We start from the raw sequence: 22,836 nt of genomic DNA, 5'->3' as shown, positions 1-22,836 counted from the left end.
CGTGTGTGTCTGTGAGTGTCTGTGAGCGTGTGTGTCTGAGTAGCTGTGAGCGTGTGGCTGTGAGCATGTGTGGCTGTGAGCGTGAGTGGCTGTGTGTGAGTCTATGAGTGTGAGTGTGTGTGTCTGAGTGGCTGTGAGCGTGTGTGTCTGAGTGTCTGTGAACGTATGTGTCTGAGTGGCTGTGAGTGTGAGTGTCTGTGAGTGGCTGTGAGTGTGTGGCTGTGAGCGTGTGGCTGTGAGCATGTCTGAGTGGCTGTGAGCGTGTGTGTCTGAGTGGCTGTGAGTGTGTGGCTGTGAGCGTGTGTGTCTGTGTGGGGCTGTGAGTGTGTGGCTGCGATTGTGTGTGTCTGAGTGTCTGTGAGCGTGTGTGTCTGTGAGTGGCTGTGAGCGTGTGGCTGTGAGCATGTCTGAGTGGCTGTGAGCATGTGGCTGTGAGCGTGTGTGTCTGTGAGTGGCTGTAAGCATGATTGTCTGAGGGGCTGTGAGCGTGTGTGGCTCTGAGCAGGGCTGCCCTGCCCTGGGACTGCCCTCTGCTTTCCTCTTTCTTATCTACTCACAGGTTTGAGCATGTGACTGTTAGCGTGTGTGCCTGTGAGTGACTGTGAGCGTGTGGCCCTGAGCGTGTGGCTGTGAGCAGGGCTGCCATGTGTGTCTGTGAGTGGCTGTGAGTGTGTGGCCCTGAGCGTGTGGCTATGAGCCTGTGTGGCTGTGAGCAGGGCTGCCGTGTGTGTCTGTGAGTGGCTGTGAGCGTGTGGGGCCCTGAGCATGTGTCTCTGTGTGTGGCTCTGAGCGTGTGTGTCTGAGTGGCTGTGAGCCTGTGTGGCTGTGAGCAGGGCTGCCATGTGTGTCTGTGAGTGGCTGTGAGCGTGTGGCCCTGAGTGTGTGTGGCTCTGAGCAAGGCTGCCCTGCCCTGGCACTGCCCTCTGCTTTCCTCTTTCTTATGTGCCCACAGCTTTGCTGTCAGAGCTGAAATCTCATGTTGTTTACAATTGCAGATTTTTTCAGCTTGTCGTGTCTTTTAACTCCAGTAACGTACCAGTGTTTTGGGTTTTTTAAGTGTGGCTTAGGCTCTTTTATGCTTAATTGCTGTTAGATTTATTGCATGTTCAGGAGAGCCTCCCCCCCAGCAAGATGGTTTTTGACAAAAGCCCTGGATTTCCTGTGGGTCCCAGGGCCTTGGTGGGCGTCTGCAGCTTGTCTGCGTGAAGACGGGGTCCCAGGCACCCACCACGAGCGCCTGCGGTCGGCCTGGAAACTCTTCCGAGTGGGGCACCATCCTGCTCTGGCCCTGTTCCGGGTCCCGTCCGCCAGGCTTTGGACCCGCGTCGTTTTCTCGGGCGTGGGTTTCTGGGGGTGATGCAGGTCCATGGAGGGCCGTGGAGACTGTGGTGCCATCGGCCTTCACGGCGCAGCCGCCTGGATGCTGGCTCACGGCGTGGGGCCTGTGTCCTGGCCGAGGCCACCACTGTGGCTCGGTCGCGTCTGCCCAGCGCCAGCACTCTCTGAATCTTGGTTTTTCGTTGACTCCGTTCCCGTGTGTTCGTTTTCTTTCGTTTGTTATTCCCACTTGGCCTTCTGAATGCCGAGTCCAGCCACCAAGAGGGGCCGCCGTCTGGTGCCCTCACTGCCTGCGGCTCGCCGGGGCCTGGGCACGGAAAGGTCTGGGTGCAGGGCCCCGCGTGGCCGCCCTGCTGACCACGTGCTGGGCCCGGGGCATGCGCGGCCAGGGAAGACAGCCCCAGATATCAGGGTCAGCAAAGTGTTTATTTTCTTCAGGAAAAAAAAAAACCAAACCATTTAGAAGACTTTTTTTTTTTTTTTTAGCTCTTTCGTTTAGAAGGAATCTAGGTATGTTATTGTTTAAGGAAAAAAAGTGTTTGCAATGTATCAGTCACCCATTCCGTTCTGAGCATGATTTATGTGAGGAAATGGTTTTTTTAAAAAATTAAGCTGGAGATACATCCCCGAACGCTGCTTCTGTGAAACGCAGCTTTTGTGCCGAGCTGTGAATGCAAGTTGTAACAGTGTGATACGGAGGCACTGTTTACTCGCTACATTCCTGCGCGCAGTCAAAATAAGCCGGAGGGCCGACAGTAGCATTTCTGTATTTTATCAGCTCTGGCCGGGCTGGGGGCCTCCACTCACACTCCGAGGGGCTGTTTCTACCAGATTTATTTGCCTTATAAATATTCCTGGTGTTTATTTTAACTCGCCTTTAAAATGGAGCTGAAATGAATATGGGCCCGAGGGCTGCCCCCGCCCTGGAGGCCTCGCGAAGCCAGGCGGGCCATGTCCCGGGGCCCATCCAGGAGGCCAGCTGGCCAGCGGGGTGCCCAGCATGCCCAGCTTCGCCTCAGCCTGCAGCTGCGGGGCCTCCGCTGGCCAGCTCCTCCCTGTGTGGACCGCCCTCAGGGTCACCTTCATGAGACGGGGTGGCCAGCAGCCTCCACGGGTGACCCACCTGCTTTGCCCCAGGGGTCTGGGAGCCCTCTGGACAGCCCATGTCCAGCTGCTCCCGGGGCCCCTGCCTGCAGGGCCTCAGTGTTGCCTGCGCTGGCGGGGTGGCCGTGGGCCCTCGCACTGTGTGGGTGCCCCCCGCCGCCCCGGGTGCGGACTGGGGCCTTCAGACCCGAGAGGCAGGTGGAGAGCTCCTTAAACTGGGGCTTCACGCCTGGGGAAGCTTTGTTGCTGCTTCCTCTGCCTCCAGATGCGAGGCGGCGGCCAGCCCGTGAGCAGGGTAAGCCTGCAGCATCTACACCTCGGTGTGCTGTGTCGGCAGCACCCAGGGGTACACGGGGGGCTGCCCAAACACACACGCAGCCGCAGGGCCCCAGGGCACAGGCCTTGGAGGCCCGCCCCGCCCCCAGGGCCTGCCAGGGGCACCTGCCGGGCACCAGCCTTGGCCTCACTCGAGACAGGGTGTCCTCGGGGGCCAGCAAAGGCCACCCGCAGCTCAGACCCGCCAGCCCCCAGCTCCAGAGTCCAGCCCTGGTTTGGGTGTTTTCTCATCGAGTCCGCCTGAAGGGAGTTCTCTGGTTAAGACCTTGGATCCTGCCTTTTTCAGATAATTGTTGTTTGATAATGAATTGCTTATTTGATGAACTGGGGGCCAGGGGTGGAGTGAAAACCAACCCCGTTGAGGAGACCGAGGTGGCCATGGGCGCCAGCACACGCCCTCCCCCGGGAGTTTTCGCCCGCCCACACGTGGTCAAGGACGTGCCCTCCTGATGCACCCACTGTTGGTGGCTTGGAGCCAGCAGCCTGGGAGCGGGGCCCCATGACCTTGAGGTGGGAGTGGGACACCCAGGGCTTGGGGGGACCCTCACCCACCCCCACTCCCCACCCGCCTGTGCAGGGCTTGGGAGCATGCTCAGGAGCTGTGGAAACAAAACGTCTTTGCCAAAATCAGACCACATTGCTGCTCTGCCTGGAGCTGGGCTGTGGGCTTCAGGCTGCAGACCCCCACCAGAGTCTGCTCTGTGGAGACAGGAAGACTTGGACGGCAGGACCGCGCAGTGGGTGGTCAGTGGGCTCTCCGGGCCTGCATGGCTCAGCCGCGCAGGCCGTGGGCGCCCTGGCGGGGCACAGGACACCACCACGAGGTCTGCACGCACGCCCTTCACTGGTTCTTGCGTCGGGGCAGGATATTCAGGGCAGCCCAAGCCTTGCAGTTTCTGTCTAGAAGGAAGGCTTGTCCCTTCCCCGTTCACGTCCAGACGGAGGGAGAGAAGGCCATCTTGTGTGTACCCACGTGTGGACACGGCGTGCCTGCGTGTGCCCCGTGTGCGCGTGCCTGCGTGCATGTGCCCCGTGTGTGTCTCCATGTGTGCTCCGTGTGCGTGTGCTGCGTGTGCCTGCGTGTATGCCCCGTGTACATGTGCGTGTGTGTGCCCCGTGTGTGCATGCCTGCATACATGCCCCATGTGCATGTGCCTGCATGTGTGCTTCACATGCCGAGCTCTCCCCACTCACCCACATAGACACCCGCGGCTCCGACCCGTCCCGAGGAAGCTGAGTGCCAGCAGCTCCCCACAGGGCGCCAGCAGCAGTCCTCCCGGGACGAGCGTCTGTTTGAAATGGAATTATATCATTAGTACCTGCCGGGATCAAGCTGACATCTGCTGATCCTCCCCCGCGTCACCTCTTCTCGTTCAAAGGCTGAGGGTGATCTGACGAGCCCACCCACACTGCCTGGGCGGGGAGTCTGCGCTCAGGTTCAGTTCGGTGCACGTGTGCAAGCATGTGTGTGCACGTGTGCTCAGGTGTGTGTGCACGCAGGGTGTGTAACGGGAGGTCTGCTGGGTCCTGTGGCCCCTCCCTGCTGGCCGTGCTGACTTTCCCAGCCTCTGCATGGGGGAACTTGGGGCAGGCAGGCGTGGGCCCTCCGCCCGGCCTCCGTGGCCCCGGAGCATTACTGCCCACATCCGCACCTCCCTGGTTGTCTGCAGCCTGACGTCAGGGTCCAGTGGGAGTCAAGGAGAAGCTTGCAACATCTGGGCTTGGTCCACGTCGGTCCTGCCTGCGGGCCCGTCCCCAGACACGCTGGTCTGTCACCAGCCGCCCCTCCCTCGCCACCAGGCAGTTCCCCGATCCGGCAGCTGGCTGTCACTGTGGCAGGAGCCCTGGGGGGGCTATCATCCCTCAGGGTGGCCTGTCGGACAGTTCGCGGCAGCTACCGGGCGCCCGCACAAGGCCCGGCCCTCGGAGCCCCAGGGGCAGCTCACGACCCGTGGACGTGTGACCCATGTATCTCTGTCTGTCCCTTCAACAGGTTAGTGGTCGGGGCCAGCTGTATCCTTTGCTGCATGCAGGTGATGGACAGACAGACGGCGCTGCTCACCGTCCCAAGAGCGGACGCTCGGGTCCGGCCCCCGCCCTCGCCCCTCCCGTGGGGGCTGCCCCCTGTGACCTGTAAAGGCCCACTCTGTCCTCTGTGCTCAGGGGACACTCTGAGGTTGACCTCTGAGTCTGGGGCTTCCGGGAGGCTCTTCCTGAGCCGCTCACTGGCTAGGCAGCTGGACACAGCCTTGAGGCAGGTGGTCCTCCCTGGAGACCAGCCCCCTCTGGCCAGTTCCTTCAGATGGAACAGTAAGACTGGGGGCCCGGAGGGGCGACTGCAGGGGAGACAGAGGTGTGAGGCCCGGGCGCTGGCTCCCGACCACCCCCATGTGGCCTGGGTGAGCCTCCAGGGGCGTGGAAGGCGCCTGTGCATGGAGCCCCCACCTGGCCCTCGACGTGTGTCCAAGATGGCACCGGGGGGTGGTCTCTGCAGCCAGGTCGGAGCCTCCTCTGGGCTGGTGGGGCGGGTGGGTGTGGGCTTCTGGCGGGGCGTGGGGGTCTCGCTGCCCGGCCCCAGCGTCACCATCGTTAACACTCCTTAGCCGCCTGGCAGACGTAGCCCTGGAGTGCGCGGGCCTCCTCACCGGGCTCGGCTTGGACACCACCGTCATGATACGCAGCGTGCCCCTCCGGGCCTTCGACCAGGTAATGCCGGGCCGGCGCCCCCACCCGTGTCCCTGCTGTCGTGAGGGGGCTTTCCCACCCCCCTACCTGGGCGGGGGCAGGTGTGGACTGGCACCGAGGTCTCAGTCTTTGGAAACCGGCCCTCAAGTCGAGCGAAGAGACTGTTGGCGACATAGACACCTATTGGCGGGTGGCAGCAAGGGTCAGCTCACAGCAGACACAGCGGCCAGCCCCAACCTGGGAGGGCAGTGGCCGGCAAGCATGGGCAGCTGTGCCATCCCAGCTCCCTTGCTGAGCCTCTGGGGCCCGAGGAGTGTGTCTTTCCAGGGCCAGCGTGGTGGGGAGAGAGGCCCTGGGTGACCGTCGTGGGTGACGGCAGCCCGGCCACCATAGACAGGACGGACAGGACGCCAAGCCGAGCCAGGCCCTGTAGCCGCATGGCCTCCCCGTCCACCACGCAGGCGGCCCCATGGCCTCCCAGCCTGGGGCGCGGGCACCCTTGCTGACAATGGATGTGCCCACGTGATGAGCACGTGTACTTTCTTTTTAAGCCACAATCCCTTCGAAGAGATGTCACTTTAAAGCCCAGGTCTGGGTTGTCGCTGTCAGAACACCAAGTGTCTGCGCAGTGGGACGGTGGGTGGGCTCCGGGGCGATGCACCCCCCGATGTCCTGTCACCCCCTGGACAGATGCCCGAGTGCCTGCCTCTGGCACACATGTCCAGGGACGGCCTCGAGCCTCGGGCTGGATGCAGGCAGAGAGGGCCCAAGAGACAGAGGCCCGCAGGAATGAGAAGGGGGGCAGAGGTGCCCACATCTGCTCGCAGCTACCTGGCCGCCGCGCCCGGCAGAACCTGGCAGACAGAGCCCGGGGCGGGTCTCAGCCCCTTCAGGGAAGACTCGGTTCATTAATGTCTAAGAAGTGTCCAGAGGTCACACATACCCCAGGCCAGGGGCCTGGGCCCGCAAACTTGGGGGGACAGGGGCTGCCAGAAGCTCTGCCGGGTTAGTCCTCAGCTCCACAGAGAGCAGGGTCCCCAGAGCGGGGCGTGAGGCCTGCCCCCGCCCCCGGACGGCCAGCTCAGGCAGGTCGTCTCTGCAGGCCCCCCTCCCCCCAGCGCCAGGCCCTCACCCCGCACCCTCTCCACCCTCTGCAGCAAATGGCTTCGCTGGTCACCGAGCACATGGCTGGCCACGGCACCCGGATCCTACGGGGCTGCGCCCCCGAGAAGGTAGAGAAGCTCCCAGGCCAGCAGCTCCGCGTCACCTGGGTGGACCTCACCTCGGACCGGAAGGACGCGGGCACCTTTGACACGGTGCTCTGGGCCATAGGTGAGGACGTGCGTGCCCTAGGGCCCAGGTGCCCCCTTCCCTGCCGTCGGGTGTCTGGACCCCTCCCTGCCCCTCCCCACGCCCCCCCGGGCAGCAATGCAGAGAGCTCATGGGTGACCGTGTGGAACACACTCCCAGGTTTGGGCCCCCTACACCCGGCTGACCCTGCGGAGGGCGTTGGGGCCCCTGCAGGGCTCAGGACGGCCAGCCTGGAGGGGAGAGGCCCTGAGGGCACAGCCTGGAGCCCAGAGCCGTGGCAGGCGGGCCTGCCCCAGGGGTCCCTGCACAGAGGGCGCTGGGCCCACCTGCCGGGACACCCTCCTGCCCTGGGGCCTGTGGCCTGCGCGTTTGGAACCCGTTTTCCCGACCCGTCTGTGTGCACGTTACACCTAGAGGCGATCAGGGTCTTCCCTCCGTGTCTCCAGCCCGCGGGCCTCTCATCCCCCTCCCCCCGGGCCTGGCTTCTGAGTCTCTGTGCCCATCAGACCCCACATCCGGCTCCGCAGCTCTCGACGTGTCCACTGAGCCCTCAGAGGGCCTGCCTCCCGCTCTTTCCCACCCCGGCTGCCCAGGTCCCCACGTGCCCCGAGGTGGGGCTGGGGTGGGGTGTACTTCTGAGAAGCCTACTGCTTCCGAAATGCTCAGAACGGGTGGAAATCCGAAAATGAAATAAACCCCGGAGCGGTCAGCGCCTGGCTGTTGAAGCTTGACGCGAGCAGGTTTTAGGAATGAGGCAAAAATCTGAGACACCCTGGAGCGAACTCTTGGCCAAGATTCGCTAAATTACCAGAGGAAATGTTCTTGATCGAATCGAGAGAGTAGACCTAAAAGGGGGTTTGTTTTGAACGCTGTGAAGGGTCGTCTGAGTGTTCAGACCCGGAGAGGTAAACTGATGGCTGTCGTTTTCAGCTTGGTTCTAAAGGCTGAGGGGACTGCACCCACCGCCTGCCTGGCCCCTCGCCTGCACCCCGCCCCTCCCCCCGGACCCTCGGGGTCCTCCCCGCGTCCAGACGGCCCTGGTGGGCTACAGGGTGAGGCCCTGGGAGCCTTCCCCCACCAGGAGTCCGTTTTGTTTTCTGTATTTTCAAAACTGGCATCCCCCAGACGGTCTGCTGGTGTGATTGATGCCGGGGGTGGGGGCTTTTCACAGTCCTTGGCCTCTGACCTTGCTTCCCGAGGCAGCGCTGCGGTTCCCGGCACGCCTCCCAGCCGCGGGCAAGTGCTGGCGGGGCACAGCTCGCAGCGGGTTTTGTAAACATCCAGGAGCCACGTCCCGTTTCAGCAACCGGAACGTTCTCTGCCCTTTACCTGGAGAGCCTGGAACCGGGCATTACTTCTGTGTGCGATAAAGGGTGGTCCCAGGGGTCCGAACACCATGGCCGGCCGGGAGCTGGCAGACCCTGGGTCCGCCCGGGCACCCACCAGACCCCAGGTGTCACAGATGAGAAGGGCGGGCTGCGGCTCGTGCCCCTGGACACCCGCGGACACCAGAGTGGGCTGGCCTGCAGCCTGCCAGCCTCTTCCGCGGCGCAGCCTTGATCCCCACGAGGTGGATTAAGCACATTAGCAGCTAAAGCAGTTAATTGCTGTGCAGGGGGCCGGCTCATTGTTTGTCTGTGAATCACCCGCTCACACCAGGTGTCTTAGATAACAGGCCGGGAGCTGGGGAGGAGGATTTCCTGTCTGCAGATGCGCCGATTACTGTGATGAGTGAAGACAGTCAGCCCGCCCCGCAGGCTCCGGCCGCCACAGTTAACCACTTGTGGCCTGGATCCCGGCTGGGGGGGCGGTGCGTGGAGTGGGACTGGCGAGCCCAGTGGACACCTCTGAGCAGGGACCCTTGGCTTTGCTGTGACTTCCTCTTGTTTTTAGAAACAGCCTGAGCACCTTGGCCTCGGGAAAACCCAGAGCCAAAACAGTCCCCAGCGCCCTCCCCCCTACCCCCATAATCAGCGGCCTCCAGGCAGGGCTCAGTGTCCAGGCTGGAGGAAGGCTCAGGCCAGAGGAGCCCCACCCCCGGGTGGTGAAGCAGCGGGGCGCCGTGGGCAGTCAGCCCCCGAAGCCGGCGCTTTTTCTTCAGGCTTTTTCTTTGCAGCGGGCTGTTGCCATTCACCTGTGTCACGTGGAAGCCTCTGGCGTCGGGGGAAGCAAGCCCCTGGGTCCCAGCCAACCCCCTCTGGCCGACCCCCGTCCTGAAGGGCCAGCCACTCTGAGCACTGTCCCCACGCTGGTGCACACGTGGACTGCAGCCCGGGATGAAGGCTGGCCCAAGGAGACCGTGCCGGGCCCGAGGGGCCGAGGTTGGCTGCGGCCGGGGCCCGTCCAAGGCCGCCACCCGGAGGCTGGAGGTCTGAGCAGTGATGCAGCCCGCTGGGGCAGCCACCCGGCCTGCCCCTGGAACCGCGTCCTGCTGTGGCTGCAGGACACCCGAGTGGGGCTCTGTTCTCCAGGTGGGGGCCCCACCATAGCCTGACCGGGCCTCCAGCCCGGGCCCCTGCCCAGCCTCCCAGCGCCGCGCCCAGGACTGCCCGCGCGGTTTGTCCAGTCGCAGCCCGCACTCCCGTGTCACGCCCCCGCCGGCCCCGAGTCCGCCCTGGCTGAGGGATCCCCTGCGCACCAGCACCCCGTGTGCTCCAGGGAGGCCCGTCTTCCTGTGACGGGCACGTCTGCTCCTCTGCGTCCCCGGCTGCACGGAGCAGGTCACGACAGCCAGCAGGTGGTTCCCTCAGTGCCACCAGAGGAGGCTGGCCTGGCCCGGCCCACCAAGAGCTCTGTCTTGGGCGGTCAGCGCTGGATGGGGGCCGTCCAAGCTGCGAGGGTCATGAGGTCCCCCTGAGGGACTCTGGCCAGCAGGCGAGGGGCAGCCCCAAGGCAGGGGGCTGAGGTTTCAGAGCGCTCGTTTGTTGCAACCGCGGCAGCAAGTCACGCACGTCCTAAGGAAGACGCTCATGGGATCATATAAACGGACACAAAGGGCCGGATCAGTCATTCTCAGGAGGAAGCCCAGCTCACTGACATGTGGCCAAAGGACACTGCGTTGTACGACTCACTGAAGAAGCGCACGTTGAACCTTCACAGCTCCCCACCCTGACAAGGAGCAGAGTGCAGAGCGAGGGGGCCGCCTGCCTGGAAGGGCCTCCCCCAGGGACCAGCTGCCAACCCCACGCCGGGGTGAGGAGTGGGCGGCCTGTGGGCTGGATAGGGTGGCGTGTGAGCCATCACTGGGGAGGACTGCCTGCCCTTGGGGAGGCCGTGGAGGATGGCATGACCGCTGCCGTTCAAGCCCAGCCCGGTCTGAGCGGACGTCCAAGCAGCCGGCCGCTGGGCCTCCCGCCCCACCCGTTCTCCGTCTCCGTCTGCCTCTGGGGCTCCGGGCCTGTTTGACGGGGAGCATGACCCCCGGCTCGGAGAACACGGGGCAGTGTGGCGGAGGCCGGGGCCCATCCGCCGTCCGTGGCCCCTGTCCAGGGCCTCCCTTCCTGCACGGTTGGTCCTGGAAGCTCGCCACCGGCATTGTCCAGCGTTATTCTCTGTGCCCGTGGCCTGGCTTACACATTCCACGTACCTTCCCACTTACGTAGACAGCGCGTCCTAGAGAATCCTGGTTTCAAGATGGACCACGGGGGCCAGCGTGGCCGCCGTCTCCTGCTTCTGCCTTCAAGTTTATCTCTGTTTCTTCGGGGACCTGAGATGTGGTTTGTTAGTCTCTGCAAGGTGTGCAGTTACCATGGTTACCACAGGCCCGGGAAGAAGCACTGTTGACCTCCTGTGACCAGCTGGGCGGGGTGCAGGGGTGAGCTGCGGGCAGCGTGGCCTTGTCGGAGTGCCTGGCCCGGGTGCTGCCCGCTTTGCCTGTGGCTCATCAGCCCGGCCCAGTGTACTGGGAAGCTCAGGGCCCAGGACCTGGGGAGGAACCCAGGGGCTGATCGAGGAGCCCCTGCCTGCAGCACTGATGCCCCCCATCCCACCCGTGGGGCCCACTTCTTCCTTGCCGGAGCACGGTCCAACCCGTTCCCAGGTGCCCGCTGGGCCCCCAGGCCCCGGGCAGGATGTTGGCAGGTGGCACGTCACACTCTACAGGCTCATGGGCCTCCATCAGAGCTGGAGCGCCAGCATCGGTGTGGTCAGAGGCGGGGCCCTCCTGTCCTAGTGGGCCTGTGTCTGGTCTGCTGGAGAAGGGCGCCAGCCCTCAGCCCCTGATCCCTGGGGCCAAGCCGGAGTCATTGCTGAGAAGGAGGTTTAGCTGAGCCTGTGTTTTGACTTCCCGCGGGGACAGCAGCTGGAGACTTAAGGCTCCCCTCCCTGGCTCCACCAGCCCCTGCCGACCCCGGGGGCCTGAGCCGTGGGAGCTGTGGGATCTGTGCCTTTGAAGCCGAGCCTCCCGCCTCCGGATCCCCCGCCCAGTCCCGGGAAGACGGGGTGCCCACTGCCCCCCCCCACCACCCCCACTCAAAGAGGCCTTGTCGTCTGAACGAGGCCCCAGGCTGTGAGCACACCGGCTGGCAGTGCTGGGGTGTCCGCCCAGCACTGCCCCCTCCAGGCCTCTCTCCAAGGGCGGAGTCCACAAGCTGATGGCCCCCCAGGACGGGCGGCTGTGCCTGCCAGCCCTGGACGCCTCAAGCTGGGGCTGCCGGCAGCGGGGGTCTGTCCTGGACCCTGGGCAGGATGCGGTTGAGCGCACCATCTGCCTCCTCTGGATCGGCTCACCCTCCTCGGGCATCAGGGGGACGTCCTTGCCAGGGGCTGGGGACGTGAGGCACTGCCTGTCCTTCACAGGCAGCTTCCTGGCAGGTGGGGTGACCTGGCAGGTAGAGGGCAGGGACTCCAGGAGTGTTGGGGGGGCGCCCTGGACCAGGGAGGCCACCTGAGGGCCCCTGAGATGCCCTGACCCACCAAGGGGTGCACGCAGGGACAGGCCGGAGTTTCCGAGTTGCCCTCAGGCCTATGCCTCGAAGGCTGTGTGGCCCCATCGGGCTGTGTGTGCAGCCAAGCTGGCCCTTCGCCTGCGTCACTCTGCCACGTGACCTGGGGTCCCTGGCCCTTGGAGTGCAGCCATCAGTGGGGAGGGGCTTAGGGATCTGGTCAGGGGCTGGGGGCATGTCGCGCCTGGCTGCTGCTGCTACACAATTCTGTTGTCAGAGCCAGGCACCTTCGAAAGAAATCACAGCTCTCCCGCACAAAGTCAGCGTTATGGGGCTTGAACGTCCTCTTTGAGTGACACGTCCTCTCACTTGCTGAGACGTGACCTGCAGAGGTACAGTTCCAGGGTGGGCCCCCCAGGTCTCCCGAGCGAGTTATCTGTTACCCCAGGCACCTTTGTGGACTTCCCTGGTGGTCCAGTGGTTGAGAATCCACCTGCCGATGCGGGGGACACAGGTTCGATCCCTGGTCAAGGAACTAAATCCCTCGTGCCACAACCAAGATGCTGCGTACCGTAACTAAATATCCCACGTGCTGCAAATACAATCTGGTGCAGCCAAATAAGTAAATATTTTTGAAAATAAAAAGTAAAAAATTAAAACAAAAAACCAATAAGCCCTTTTGGTTGTTCATCGGTTATAGGGTTTTTTTCCCACGTTTATTTTTTGAATATGTATGACTCTTAACTGTGTATAATTTAAAAAACCAAAATTGTGTCATAGGCTGTGTTTAGGATTTCTTATTCCAGACTCTGCACACACACCCCACTTCCTCCTGTTCTTGCACTGTCCTTTCGTTTTCTGTGCAGATGTGTGTGTGTGTGTACTCACACGTGCATGTGTACATAAAAAGTGTGTGTACACATTGCGTGTGTATGTGTGCAAACTGTATGGGTGTAGTGCATGTACGTGCACATGTGCACGCACATGCACGCGCGCACCTGTGCAGCACGTGTGTACGCGTTTGCACGCGTGCGTACATGTGTGTGCAGGTGTGTGCACGCACATGCATGCGAGCACCTGTGCGTGTGTACACGTTTGCACGCGTGCGCACATGTACGTGCACATACGTGCGTGTATGTGTACACACGTGCGTGCAGGTGTGTGCACACACATGCGTGTGTGTGCATACATGTCTGAGGCCCTTGGCACTGTCAGTGCTTGGTGTCTCACCAATTCTAAGTGGACTTTCTGAGAAGGGCTTTAAATAAACCCGGAATCTTGATCAGAACCTCTCATGGAAACCTTCCACCTTGCTCTGTGTCCTTCAGGCCGAGTTCCAGAAACCGCAAGTCTGAATTTGGAAAAGGCTGGTGTGCATACGAACCCCGTCACTGGGAAGATCCTCGTTGATGCCCAGGAAACCACCTCCGTCCCCCACATCTATGCCATCGGTGATGTGGCAGAGGTATGGCCGGCGCCCCCTGCTCCTTGTCCCTCTGACCCTGGCCACCCTGTCAGCCCAGTGCTGTGGACGAAGCTTCATGCATGCTCGCTGCCCTGGGGCCTGGCTGCTTAGGCAGTGCTGTGTGTTAATTAAAACACGCGTGTGTGCCCAGTCGCTAAGTCGTGTTAGACTCTGTGATCCCATGGACTGCAGCCCGCCGGGCTCCTCTGTCCATTGGGTTCCCCAGGCAAGAGTACTGGAGTGGGTTGCCATTTTCTCCTCCAGGAGATCTCCTGACCCAGGGACTGAGCCTGTGTCTCCTGCATCTCCTGCATTGGCAGGCGGGTTCTTTACCACTGAGCCACCTGGGAAGACCATTGATTAAAAGTCATGACTAAAAGTCACTCAGCGGTCAGAGGCATTCACCCCCAGGGTCCAGCAAGGGCGCCGTGGCTCAGGGAGACGTGTGTGCTGTGTGGGCCACGTGTGTGTCAGTCAGGCGGGTGCTTTCTCGCTGCCGATCCCTGTCATTTCCAGAACGTCGGTCATGGGTGTTTCCCACTGTTGTGGGGGATCAGCCCCCAGTCCCAGGCTGGCGCATGAGGGGACACGGGGCTGTGGCAGCTCTGCTCCAGGGCAGGACGCCCAGGGCAGGGGCCTCCACGGAATGCGGTCCTATCCGGGCTGTCTTGGGCTTGGCGTGCCGGACCAGCTGTGTGTCGGGGCCCACGGGTGCTCCTTGGGCCTGTCTTAGCCCGAACCCCAGCCAATGGGATCTAGTGCATGGCGGCGGGTCTCACATGGGCTTTGCTGTGGGAACGCTCTCCAAGGGCACTGACATGAAGCAGGGTCCCGAGAGAAGCCCCCGGTGGATGTGGGAGGTGCCGCTGGTCTGGCCAGCGTGGCTGGCGTGGCCGGGCTCGTTAGCAGCCCACCCCCTCTTCCAGGGAGACTGGCAGCTCTCCAGGGTGGGACAGAGGGGAGCACGCAAGAGCAACAGAGGCAACCTGCATCTGGGGGGTCTCGGGAAGGTGGCGCCCCCACCATGAGCCGTGCTGGAGTAACCCGTGCTCCCTGCTTCCAGGGGCGGCCGGAGCTGACGCCCACGGCCATCATGGCCGGGCGGCTCCTGGCCCAGCGGCTGAGCGGCCGGACCTCAGACCTGATGGACTACAGCAGCGTGAGTACCTTTGCTCGCCACAGCCACGCCCAGCCTGCGCAAGGCTACAGCTCGTTCTGGGGGCATGTGCGTGTGTGTGAGCGTGTGCGTGTGAGTGTGAGCGTGTGTGTGTGTGCGAGCGTGTGCGTGTGTGCAAGCATGCATGCGTGACCGGACACTCACTGTCCCTGGGGGGTCTTCGCCCTGGGCCCCCAGGAGCCTGCCTGATGCAGGCCTGCCCTCCAGGTCCCCACGACTGTCTTCACCCCACTGGAGTACGGCTGCGTGGGGCTGTCAGAGGAGGCAGCCGTGGCTCGCCATGGAGAAGAGCACGTGGAGGTGAGTCCAGGCCCGGGGGTGGGGTGCAGCATGCAGGCCCCCGTGGCCCCCACCCCGGTGACGGCCACCCCCACAGACGCCGGAGGGCAAGCGGGAATATTGGAGCCTTGCTTCCCGGGGCCTGAGGCTCGGCAGGGCGGCATGGGGCCCCACACAACAGGTGTGACAGGTTGGGGATGTCGGCAGGCATGGCAGGGACCAGGGGGGCCTTGGAGCAGCGGCCCCCTCAGTGGGGTATGTGTCTCCCTCCATCTGGAAAGTCTCCTCCTGCCCTCTGCCCGCCTCCCCCGCTGCCCTCCTGCCCACTTCTGGTCCTCACGGGCCTCTGCCAGCCCAGCATGGGCGTCACCCGGAGGGAGGGCTTGGTCACCAGACGGGTGCCTCTGGGGTCTGCTTTGGCTGCAGCTTGGAGGCGGGCCGGGAGGCACTGGACCCCACGCGGCCACCAGCATGGCCAGCTTCCCTCTGGGAGCGAGCCCTGGGCTCCAGGGCCTGCCCCGTCCTCCATCAACTGTGCTTTATTTGCTATTTTTGTTTAATTCATCACAAGGGCCCTGGGACGTGTGTCGTGGCATTCCGTGATGTTGTTTTATGTTTCACAATGTTGAATGGCCAAATGCCCTTTGTTTGTTTTCTTTTCAATCCTGTCTTCGTTAGAACAATATTCTCTGAAGCTGCATTAATTAATAATGGCTGTGCAGCACATGTGAGCGCCCTGCTCATTTTTTACGCAGCCGCAGCCCCAACCCCGCTGTCGGCCCTTCTCGGGCGCTGAAAGCCTTTGTCCGGCAGTCGGTGGGGGCTGTGCCTGCCCCCCTGCTGGCTGGAGTGAGGGCCTGGAGAGCACTGGGGGCCCCAGGGAGACGGGACAGGCAGCCGGCCCCCCTCCAGTGCTAGCCTGGGCAGCGTCCGCCTGGGTGGTGCCCAGGCCTGCTCTGCGCCCCGGGCTCTGAGGCAGGTCAGAGGGCAGCCTGCCTCGCTGCCGCAGCTCTCCAGAGTCTCGGGCCTGGCCACAGGCTGCGGTGCCCAGGGGCGCAGGCTGCCTCCAGGCCAGCGGGGCCTTGTCCTCAGCCCGGATCGAAGCCTACAGGCCCAGTGGGTGGTTGCGGCTCCCCTGCCGCACCCACAGCCTGACCAGCTCGAGGAGATCCCGGGGCTTGTTGTGCTGCAGCCACTGAACCGGGAATCCCTGTCTTGGTGCCCAGGTTTACCACGCGTTCTATAAACCACTGGAGTTCACTGTCCCCCAGCGGGATGCATCTCAGTGCTACATAAAGGTGAGTGTCCCTATGGGCCTGGCCCGGGCACACGGGCCCCTGCCACCCCCACTGACCATGTGCCTTTCAGATGGTGTGTCTGCGGGAGCCCCCACAGCTGGTGCTGGGCCTGCACTTCCTCGGCCCCAACGCAGGCGAAGTTATTCAGGGATTTGCCCTGGGGATCAAGTGAGTCCACAGGAATGTCAGCTGATACGCCACTCGCAGGCCGCTGGGCTGTCGAGTCTGCTGTGTCAGGCCACTCGTCCGTGGAGTGGTGTTTTCAGACAGCATCCACCCGACGGGCCAGGTCCAGTCACCTGGGGTGTGGCCATGTTCATCTCTGGGACAGGCTTGTGTCCTCGACTGGCCAAGGGGTCCCTGTGGGTCTTCTCTCCTCAGAATGCGTGCCCAGGCAGTCGGGAGCAGCTTGGCATCGCATGTACCGGGAGGGCCGCCTAGCGGGCACACATCCTCTGGGGCCAGACCTGCAGTGGGGTCCCGGGATCCGTGCTGTGGCCGCTCCGGCAGGGCTGGGAGTGAAGGGGCCGGGCAGCTGGTGAGGGCTGTCAGAGGCAGGATGGCACAGGGGAGCGGGCTGGACTCATGGAGGGCCGTGTGGGCCTGGGGGCAGCAGGGGGCAGTAGGGGGCCAGGCCGGCAGGTGGGAGGTGGAGATGGCAGGTGTTCCTGGCTGCCGGCTGTAGAAGAGGGTGGGGGCCGGGGCTGGAGGGCAGTGAGGAGACTGACTTCCGGGCCCTCCCCCAAGTCCTGCCATTGGTGACTTCTCCGGGGGGGCGGGTGGGTGTACAAACATTGCCTCCCTGCACTAACTCACCCTCCACCCCCGTCCCGCGTGCAGGTGTGGGGCCTCCTACCAGCAGCTGATGCGGACAGTGGGCATCCACCCCACCTGTGCGGAGGAGGTGGCCAAGCTCCGCATCTCCAAGCGCTCTGGCCTGGACCCCACAGTAACCGGCTGCTGAGGCTAGGCGGCCATCCACAGCCCAGGGCGCTCGGCCCACTGCTGCCCCCATGGCCAGGTGTGCGTGCGGGGCCGGTCCTGTGTTTGAGGGGGGCTGGGTGCCACCGCCAACTGCTCTCCAGCTGCAGGTGACCTCAGGCAAGTGGGCCCTGCGCCCGGGCCACTGTGGCCAGACAAACAGCTGAGAAGGGAGGCCTTTGAGGGCCCCACCTCCACTGGACCCTCCAGACCCCGGCCTGACTGCTGCCAAGCAGGGTGTCTGGAGGCCAGGTGCGCATGCGGCCTGTCCCCGGGGGCGGGGCGGGGACACAGGGTGGGGAAGCAGCCTCCCCCGCCCCGCCTTCCCCGTCCAGGGCTGCCAGGTCCCTTCCCTCTGCTCAGAAAGCGGACTCTCAGTCTGGCTGTGTTAGGCTTGGCACAGCCAGCCGGGTGGGCAGCCGGAAGCCCTGGTGTGCCGTTGGTCCTGAGCCTCTTCTTGGAGGAAACCCCTTCTTGCCCCTGGCCTACAGGGTGCCTGTGGTCCGGGCCTTTCTGCCTGTCAGCTGGAGGGGCTTCACCCGGCCCTCACCCCCTCCTGGGTTGGGGTCCCCAGGGCCCCCGGGGGCTGTGGACAGAGCAGTGAGCGCCCAGAAGATGCCTGCAGGCATCTGATGCGTCAGGCTGAGCCGTGGCCGAGGGTTAGCGGGCCAGGCCCCGGCCTCTCCTAGGCACTCAGACACTGGTTTCTTCACAAAGCCCTGTGACAGCCTCTGAGGAGCCTCATCGACTCATGGCATTTCTAACAACGATGCCCCACCTGATGGCGCAGGGCCGCCCTTGCCTGCTCTCTCATCCTACCCCCCAGGGGCCCTCCGTGTGGGTGGGTGTGAGGACGCAGGCTGCCCCACACTGACGCTCATCTTGGGCAGGACACTGGACTGACGCCGAGCGCCCGGCAAGGATGGCCCAGGCCGGCATCACGCACCCCGGACCCTGCCAGATGATGAGGACCTGTGCGGAAACCCCCCGCGGGCTGCCCATGTCTGAGCCCCTGGCATCACCCGGTGCAAATAAAGAGGCTGTCTTCCGGAAGCGTTCCCGGCCTGTGATGTCTCCCACAGGCCCGTCACCTCCCCGGCGTGGGCGCAGGGGTGGCGGCTTGTGGGTGGCGGCAGTGGGCCGCTGGGGTGGGGGAGCGCGGGGTCGGGGGCCCCCAGCAGCCCCGCCACGGGGCACCTCGCTCCGCTCCCGGCAACACGGGCTCTGTGCAGAGCCACCGCCAGCGGCGTGGCCGGTGATAGGCGGTGGCCGGCGCTGAAGCCCCGTCCCCCGAGCGGCCCGCTCCCCCGGGGCCCCAGCCAGCTTGTCGGCCGGGCTCAGGCTTAATCCCGCGCACGGAGGCCGACGGGGAGCGAGGCCCCCGGCACCTGTCAGTCAGGCGGAGAGACGGCGCTGACAGGCCGGGCGGGGCCCTGCGTTGCGCTGGGGCTTTAGCGGCAGTTAATCTCGTGTCTTCCCTAAGAAAACATCATTCAGTCTGCCGCCCGGGAGCCCTGGGTGGGACCCTGCTTGTCAGCGAACAAAGGAATGTCTTTGCGCCTGGATGGGCTCGCGCGAAGCGCGCGCGGCCGCCGCAGACGCCCAAGCGAGACCCCGAGGGCCGGGCCTCGGGCAAGAGCAGCCGACCGTTGATCGCCCGGCCGGCGGTGCTGTGGGAGGGGCTCCGGCGGTGGGCGTGGCCCCCGCCGGCTCAGGGTCTACGAGTCAGCCGACCAGGTGGGCGGGGCCTCTCCTCTGGGCGTGGTCTCCGCCGGCTCGGGGTTGGCTGGGTCCGGGCCGCCGGGCCGACCGCGTGGGGCCGGCGAGGGATGCAGGCGGCCTCACCGCTTCACGTGACTCCGGGTGACGCAGCTGGGCGGCCACCTCACCTCGGTGCCCCGCAACCCCTTTCCCCAGCTGGGCGGCCTTGCTCCAGCTGTGCCTGCGGCGTCCACGTCCGGGCCGGTTGACATGGTTGGTGTGGCCGCCGAATGGAGAGCAGAACCCCCTCATGGTGCTCGGGCCAGCCCTGGGGCGCCGCCTGTTGGAGGCCCCTCCCCAGCGCGGGGCTCAGCCGCGTCCCGCCACCCAGCGCGGTCACGGGCCGGGGCCTAGCCCCTTCGCCAGCCGCAGGGCCGCAGAGTGGACCCGTCCCAGTGTACCCTGCTCTGGGGGCTCCAGCGGGGCGGGCCGCGTGGACCCAGGCCCCTCTACCTGCGCCCCGCGCTCGCGGAGGCTCCCACGTGCTCTCCGGTCTCACGCCTGAGCTGGCCCGCCACGGGTCCTGTCCTGGGCGTCCCTCAGGCCTGCCTGGCTCCACAGTTGCTCCCCGGCCCGGCCCCGCCCCGCCCCGCCCCTCCCCCCGGAGGGCGCAGGGAGGGGCCAGAAGCCCACAGGCCAGGTGCTCTCCTGCGCCTTGGCATGTTTTTATGGTGCAATGAAAATATGACTTTAATTCCTCGGTTGCTTCGTGTAACCTACAATTACCCCCAGGACGTCCTGCGCTCCTCGGCTTATGGCTGCAGGTTGTGCAGGGATGTGAGAGGAGTTGCCAATGCCGAAGCCAGCCCCCACCCTCCCCTGCCTCGCCCTCAACTGCCAAGCCCTCCAGCCACCGAGGTATTCCTCCAGCCCCCTGGGGTGCTGTCCCCAACGTTCTGGGTCCCTGGGGAGGTAGATAATAAGACAGGAGAGTGACCTGTCCCCCAGGGCTGTGCTGAGGACTCATAACCTCTGTAGGCCAAGGGTGCCCCCAGCATCCCACAGCCCTGCTGGGACCCCCAGCATCCCTGGGTGGGTAGCAGGGAGCACCCACCCCACACGTGCTTCAGCCATGCTTTCCTGTGGCCAGAGGCCTGGCTGAACAGGTACCCGCCAGGTGCGTCCAGGGTCCCTCCAAATGGAGATCTCCTGTAACAACAGCTGGCATCAGTCAGCACCTGCAGGTCAGGGTGTGTGGACACATGTCAGGCGGTAGCTCAGACGTGGGTGATGCCTTGGCCTGAAGCAGGCCCCCGCACTGGGCCCGAGACCCTCACCCACCACTCATCGCCTGACTCAGAGCTGCCAGGCGGCCCCAGGCTCTGCAAGAGGGACTCGTGAGTTGGCTGAGCAGTGTACTCATCCAGGGGCCAGGGCTGCCAGGCCATGTGACTGAGCCTTGCGGACCCTGCTCAGGTTTCGGGCACCCTGCTCCAGTCACGGGCCGCCCAGCTCACGTCATTCTCGGAAGCATCTGATCCTTGACGGGTCCTCCACGAGACGCTCCTGCCAGCTCGGGGCTGTCCCTACCTGTCCCTGAGTTCCCTGGAAGCCACTTCCCTCCCCTGCCTGGCCCAGGGTCCCTGGGTGCCCTCACCTGGGCCCAGCCCGCTGGTCCCACTCAGAACACCCTTGGGTCCAGGTCATTGCCAGAAACAGGTTGGGAGGTGCCTCCACCCCAGCGAGCAGGCCAGGAGGTTGGGCCTGAGGTGACCGAGCCCAGACAGCCCCATGAGTGTCCCTGTCCTGCCCCCACCATCGCGCCAAGGTCCCACGGCACGCCACACCACTGGCCTGGCCCCGTCAGGAGGCGTCTCTGCTGGAACCAACACCCTATCCCCATGGCCGCGGACCGCACCCCTTGGACCTGACCTCCTGCAGTGCCTGGGGACGGAGAGGACAGCAGTGTGCGTCCTGCCCCCAAGGGTCCAGGGTCCTCCTCCTGCTGACCTGTTAGGTCTCTGGGGCAACCCTGGGAGGGAGGAGACCGCGAGGTGCCCGGCCTCAGGACAGGTGGGCCACAGCCTCCAGACCTGGGTCTGACGTCTGTCAGGGAGCGCAGCGGGTCCACCCCCTGCAAACCACCCCCTGCTCCCCCACTGCCGCCCCCGCTGTCTCCCCGTCTGCCCTCCCCCAGCCCACTCCTCCATCACCAGCTCCTGGAGGGCTCTCGGGTTTCCAGGCCTGCCCCAAGGGCTCTGGGAGCTCTGCATGCCCTGGGCCCCAGCCAAGCACCTGTGCTTCCCTGGGGCCAGCAGAGCCTCTTAGAGCTGAGCCTGCCTAATCCCTTATGTTGCTCGGGTGTCCCTGATCCTGAAGACCAAGCTGGGGTCCCAGCGCCGTCGAACCGGCAGCAGGAGGACACCCCCTCCCTCCATGTGCCTGTTGCCTGGAGCCGACCCCCCGGTGGGATCAGGGCACCTGTAGGGTGAAGACCCAACCCTGACGTACCCAGGTGAACTCAGGAACCGTGGAGCCCTCACTGCCTGGCGCGTCCTGCCCCGTCCACTCCTCAGGCTGCCCAGCAGCGACAGCAGAAGCAAACAGGAGAGGGAGGCTTGTCTCAGGCTTCCCAGGTGGCCCACTGGTAAAGAACTCACCTGCAGGAGACTCAGGAGGGGCGGGTTCAATCCCCGGGTCGGGAAGATCCCCTGGAGGAGGGAATGACAACCCTCTCCAGTATTCTTGCCTGGAGAGTCCCATGGATAGAGGAGCCTGCTGGGCTGCAGTCCCTGGGGTCGCAGAGTAGAACACGACTGAGCATGCACAGGCCTGTCTCAAGCCTCAAGGCTCTGGCTCTAGGGTTTCATGGGAAGGTGATCCTGCCTTGCACTTCCACAAGATTATGTTTGTTGGTTTTTTTTTTTTTTCCTAATAAAATCAGGATCTTTATGGCATAAAACTGATGATCAAATAACACCAAAAGCTTGGGAATAAAGTGGGACCAAGAACAAGACGCTCTATGGCCTCGCTACGTAGCAGCTGGTGGTCAGAAGCCTGCAGGCCCCACTCTCTGCCCCAGCTGCCAGTCAGTGAACCAGCGAGGGCTCCAGGCACTGGGCATGCCCTCCATGGGCCCCGTTTCATAGTGATGTTAGCGAGGCACGCAGCCCATGACAGGATGGCTAAGAGGCCCCAGTGGTCTTCGTGTCTTTGAAGACTTTTTCACACCCGAAAATTTCCCCCAAGCAGACCTAAGTCGTTCCTGAGGTCCCAGCACGGTGGAGACGTGAGACAGGACAGGAGGCAGTCAAGCAACACCTGGACGCATTTCCTTCGGGCTCCACCCGATGAGACAGACCGATGAGCAGAGCTCCTCTGGGCAGGAGTCCCGCGGGCGCATAGGTACAGCCAGGGCCCTGCCTGTGGGAGAGGGTGGACAGGAGGCGAGTCCTCCGCACGGCCTCAAAGGGACATTGTCCTGCCATGGTGGCTGGAATCGGGCCGGGTGATTGTAATAATAACGTCTTGACGCTCAGCCAGCAGTTGGGTTTCCATAGCTCAGGGAGTATCTGGTTTTCAAAGGGAAGACCTCATACAAGTGCAGCGTTGTTCCCATCAGCCGTTCTCTGCAGGTCAGAGACCCGCTCGGCGCCTGCCTCCTCCCAGAGGCGTGTGCCCATCAGTGCCTGGGGCCTGGGCCCGTCAGGGGAGGAGCTGCACCTGGAGGCCCTCCCACCCGCCCTCCAGGGCCGCAAGTAGCGGGTCCTGCCAGGGAGAGGCCCACACCGGGGCCTGGAGCCGCTTCCCGGCTGCCCTGGCTCTGGGGAGCCACAGTCCTGACACCAACTGAACGCGTGAGGCTGCCCACGGCCTCTGGGCTCCCCAGTCCAAACACACACCCAGCTCGGATGAGCTCAGGAAGAGATGCTCAACATCGCTGGTCACTAGGGAAATGCCAATCAAAACCACAAGGTCCCATTAGGCCACCTATTAAAAAAAAAACATAGGTAAGAACACCTGTTGGTGAAGATGCAGAGAAACTGGAACCCTTGTGCACTGCTGGTGGGAATGAAAAATCATGCAACCACTGCAGCAAAGTTTAGCGGTTCCTCAAAAAGTTAGACATAGCCTTACCACGTGACCCAGCAATTCTAGTCCTTGGCATACACCCAAAAGAACTGAGAACAGGGACTCAAACAGATATTTGTATACCCACATTCACAACAGAATCAATCGCAACAGCCAAAAGACGGGAGGAACACGAGTGTCTACCAA

The 22,836-nt window shown here is 63.8% G+C and overlaps 1 protein-coding gene across 2 annotated transcripts in view; it reads left to right on the top strand.

The window, feature by feature from the left end:
* The window catches only part of TXNRD2 (thioredoxin reductase 2), a 28,160-nt gene extending 10,250 nt beyond the window's left edge, over positions 1 to 17,910 (top strand). For both annotated transcript variants that reach the window (XM_070770076.1, XM_070770077.1), the window contains exons 9-18: positions 4,772 to 4,791; positions 5,393 to 5,484; positions 6,621 to 6,795; positions 12,986 to 13,122; positions 14,186 to 14,281; positions 14,507 to 14,599; positions 15,805 to 15,876; positions 15,947 to 16,044; positions 16,717 to 16,897; positions 17,748 to 17,910. In XM_070770076.1, coding sequence (XP_070626177.1) covers positions 4,772 to 4,791; positions 5,393 to 5,484; positions 6,621 to 6,795; positions 12,986 to 13,122; positions 14,186 to 14,281; positions 14,507 to 14,599; positions 15,805 to 15,876; positions 15,947 to 16,044; positions 16,717 to 16,840 — 907 coding nt within the window. In that variant the 3' untranslated portion in view covers positions 16,841 to 16,897; positions 17,748 to 17,910. The remainder of the gene's footprint in view (positions 1 to 4,771; positions 4,792 to 5,392; positions 5,485 to 6,620; positions 6,796 to 12,985; positions 13,123 to 14,185; positions 14,282 to 14,506; positions 14,600 to 15,804; positions 15,877 to 15,946; positions 16,045 to 16,716; positions 16,898 to 17,747) is intronic.
* The last annotated feature ends 4,926 nt before the right edge of the window (positions 17,911 to 22,836 follow it).

This window comes from Bos indicus, chromosome 17, assembly GCF_029378745.1.
Source record: "Bos indicus isolate NIAB-ARS_2022 breed Sahiwal x Tharparkar chromosome 17, NIAB-ARS_B.indTharparkar_mat_pri_1.0, whole genome shotgun sequence".
Lineage (NCBI taxonomy): Eukaryota > Metazoa > Chordata > Mammalia > Artiodactyla > Bovidae > Bos > Bos indicus.
Note: the sequence above shows the minus strand (reverse complement) of the source record. Positions and strands in the feature narration are given on the sequence as shown.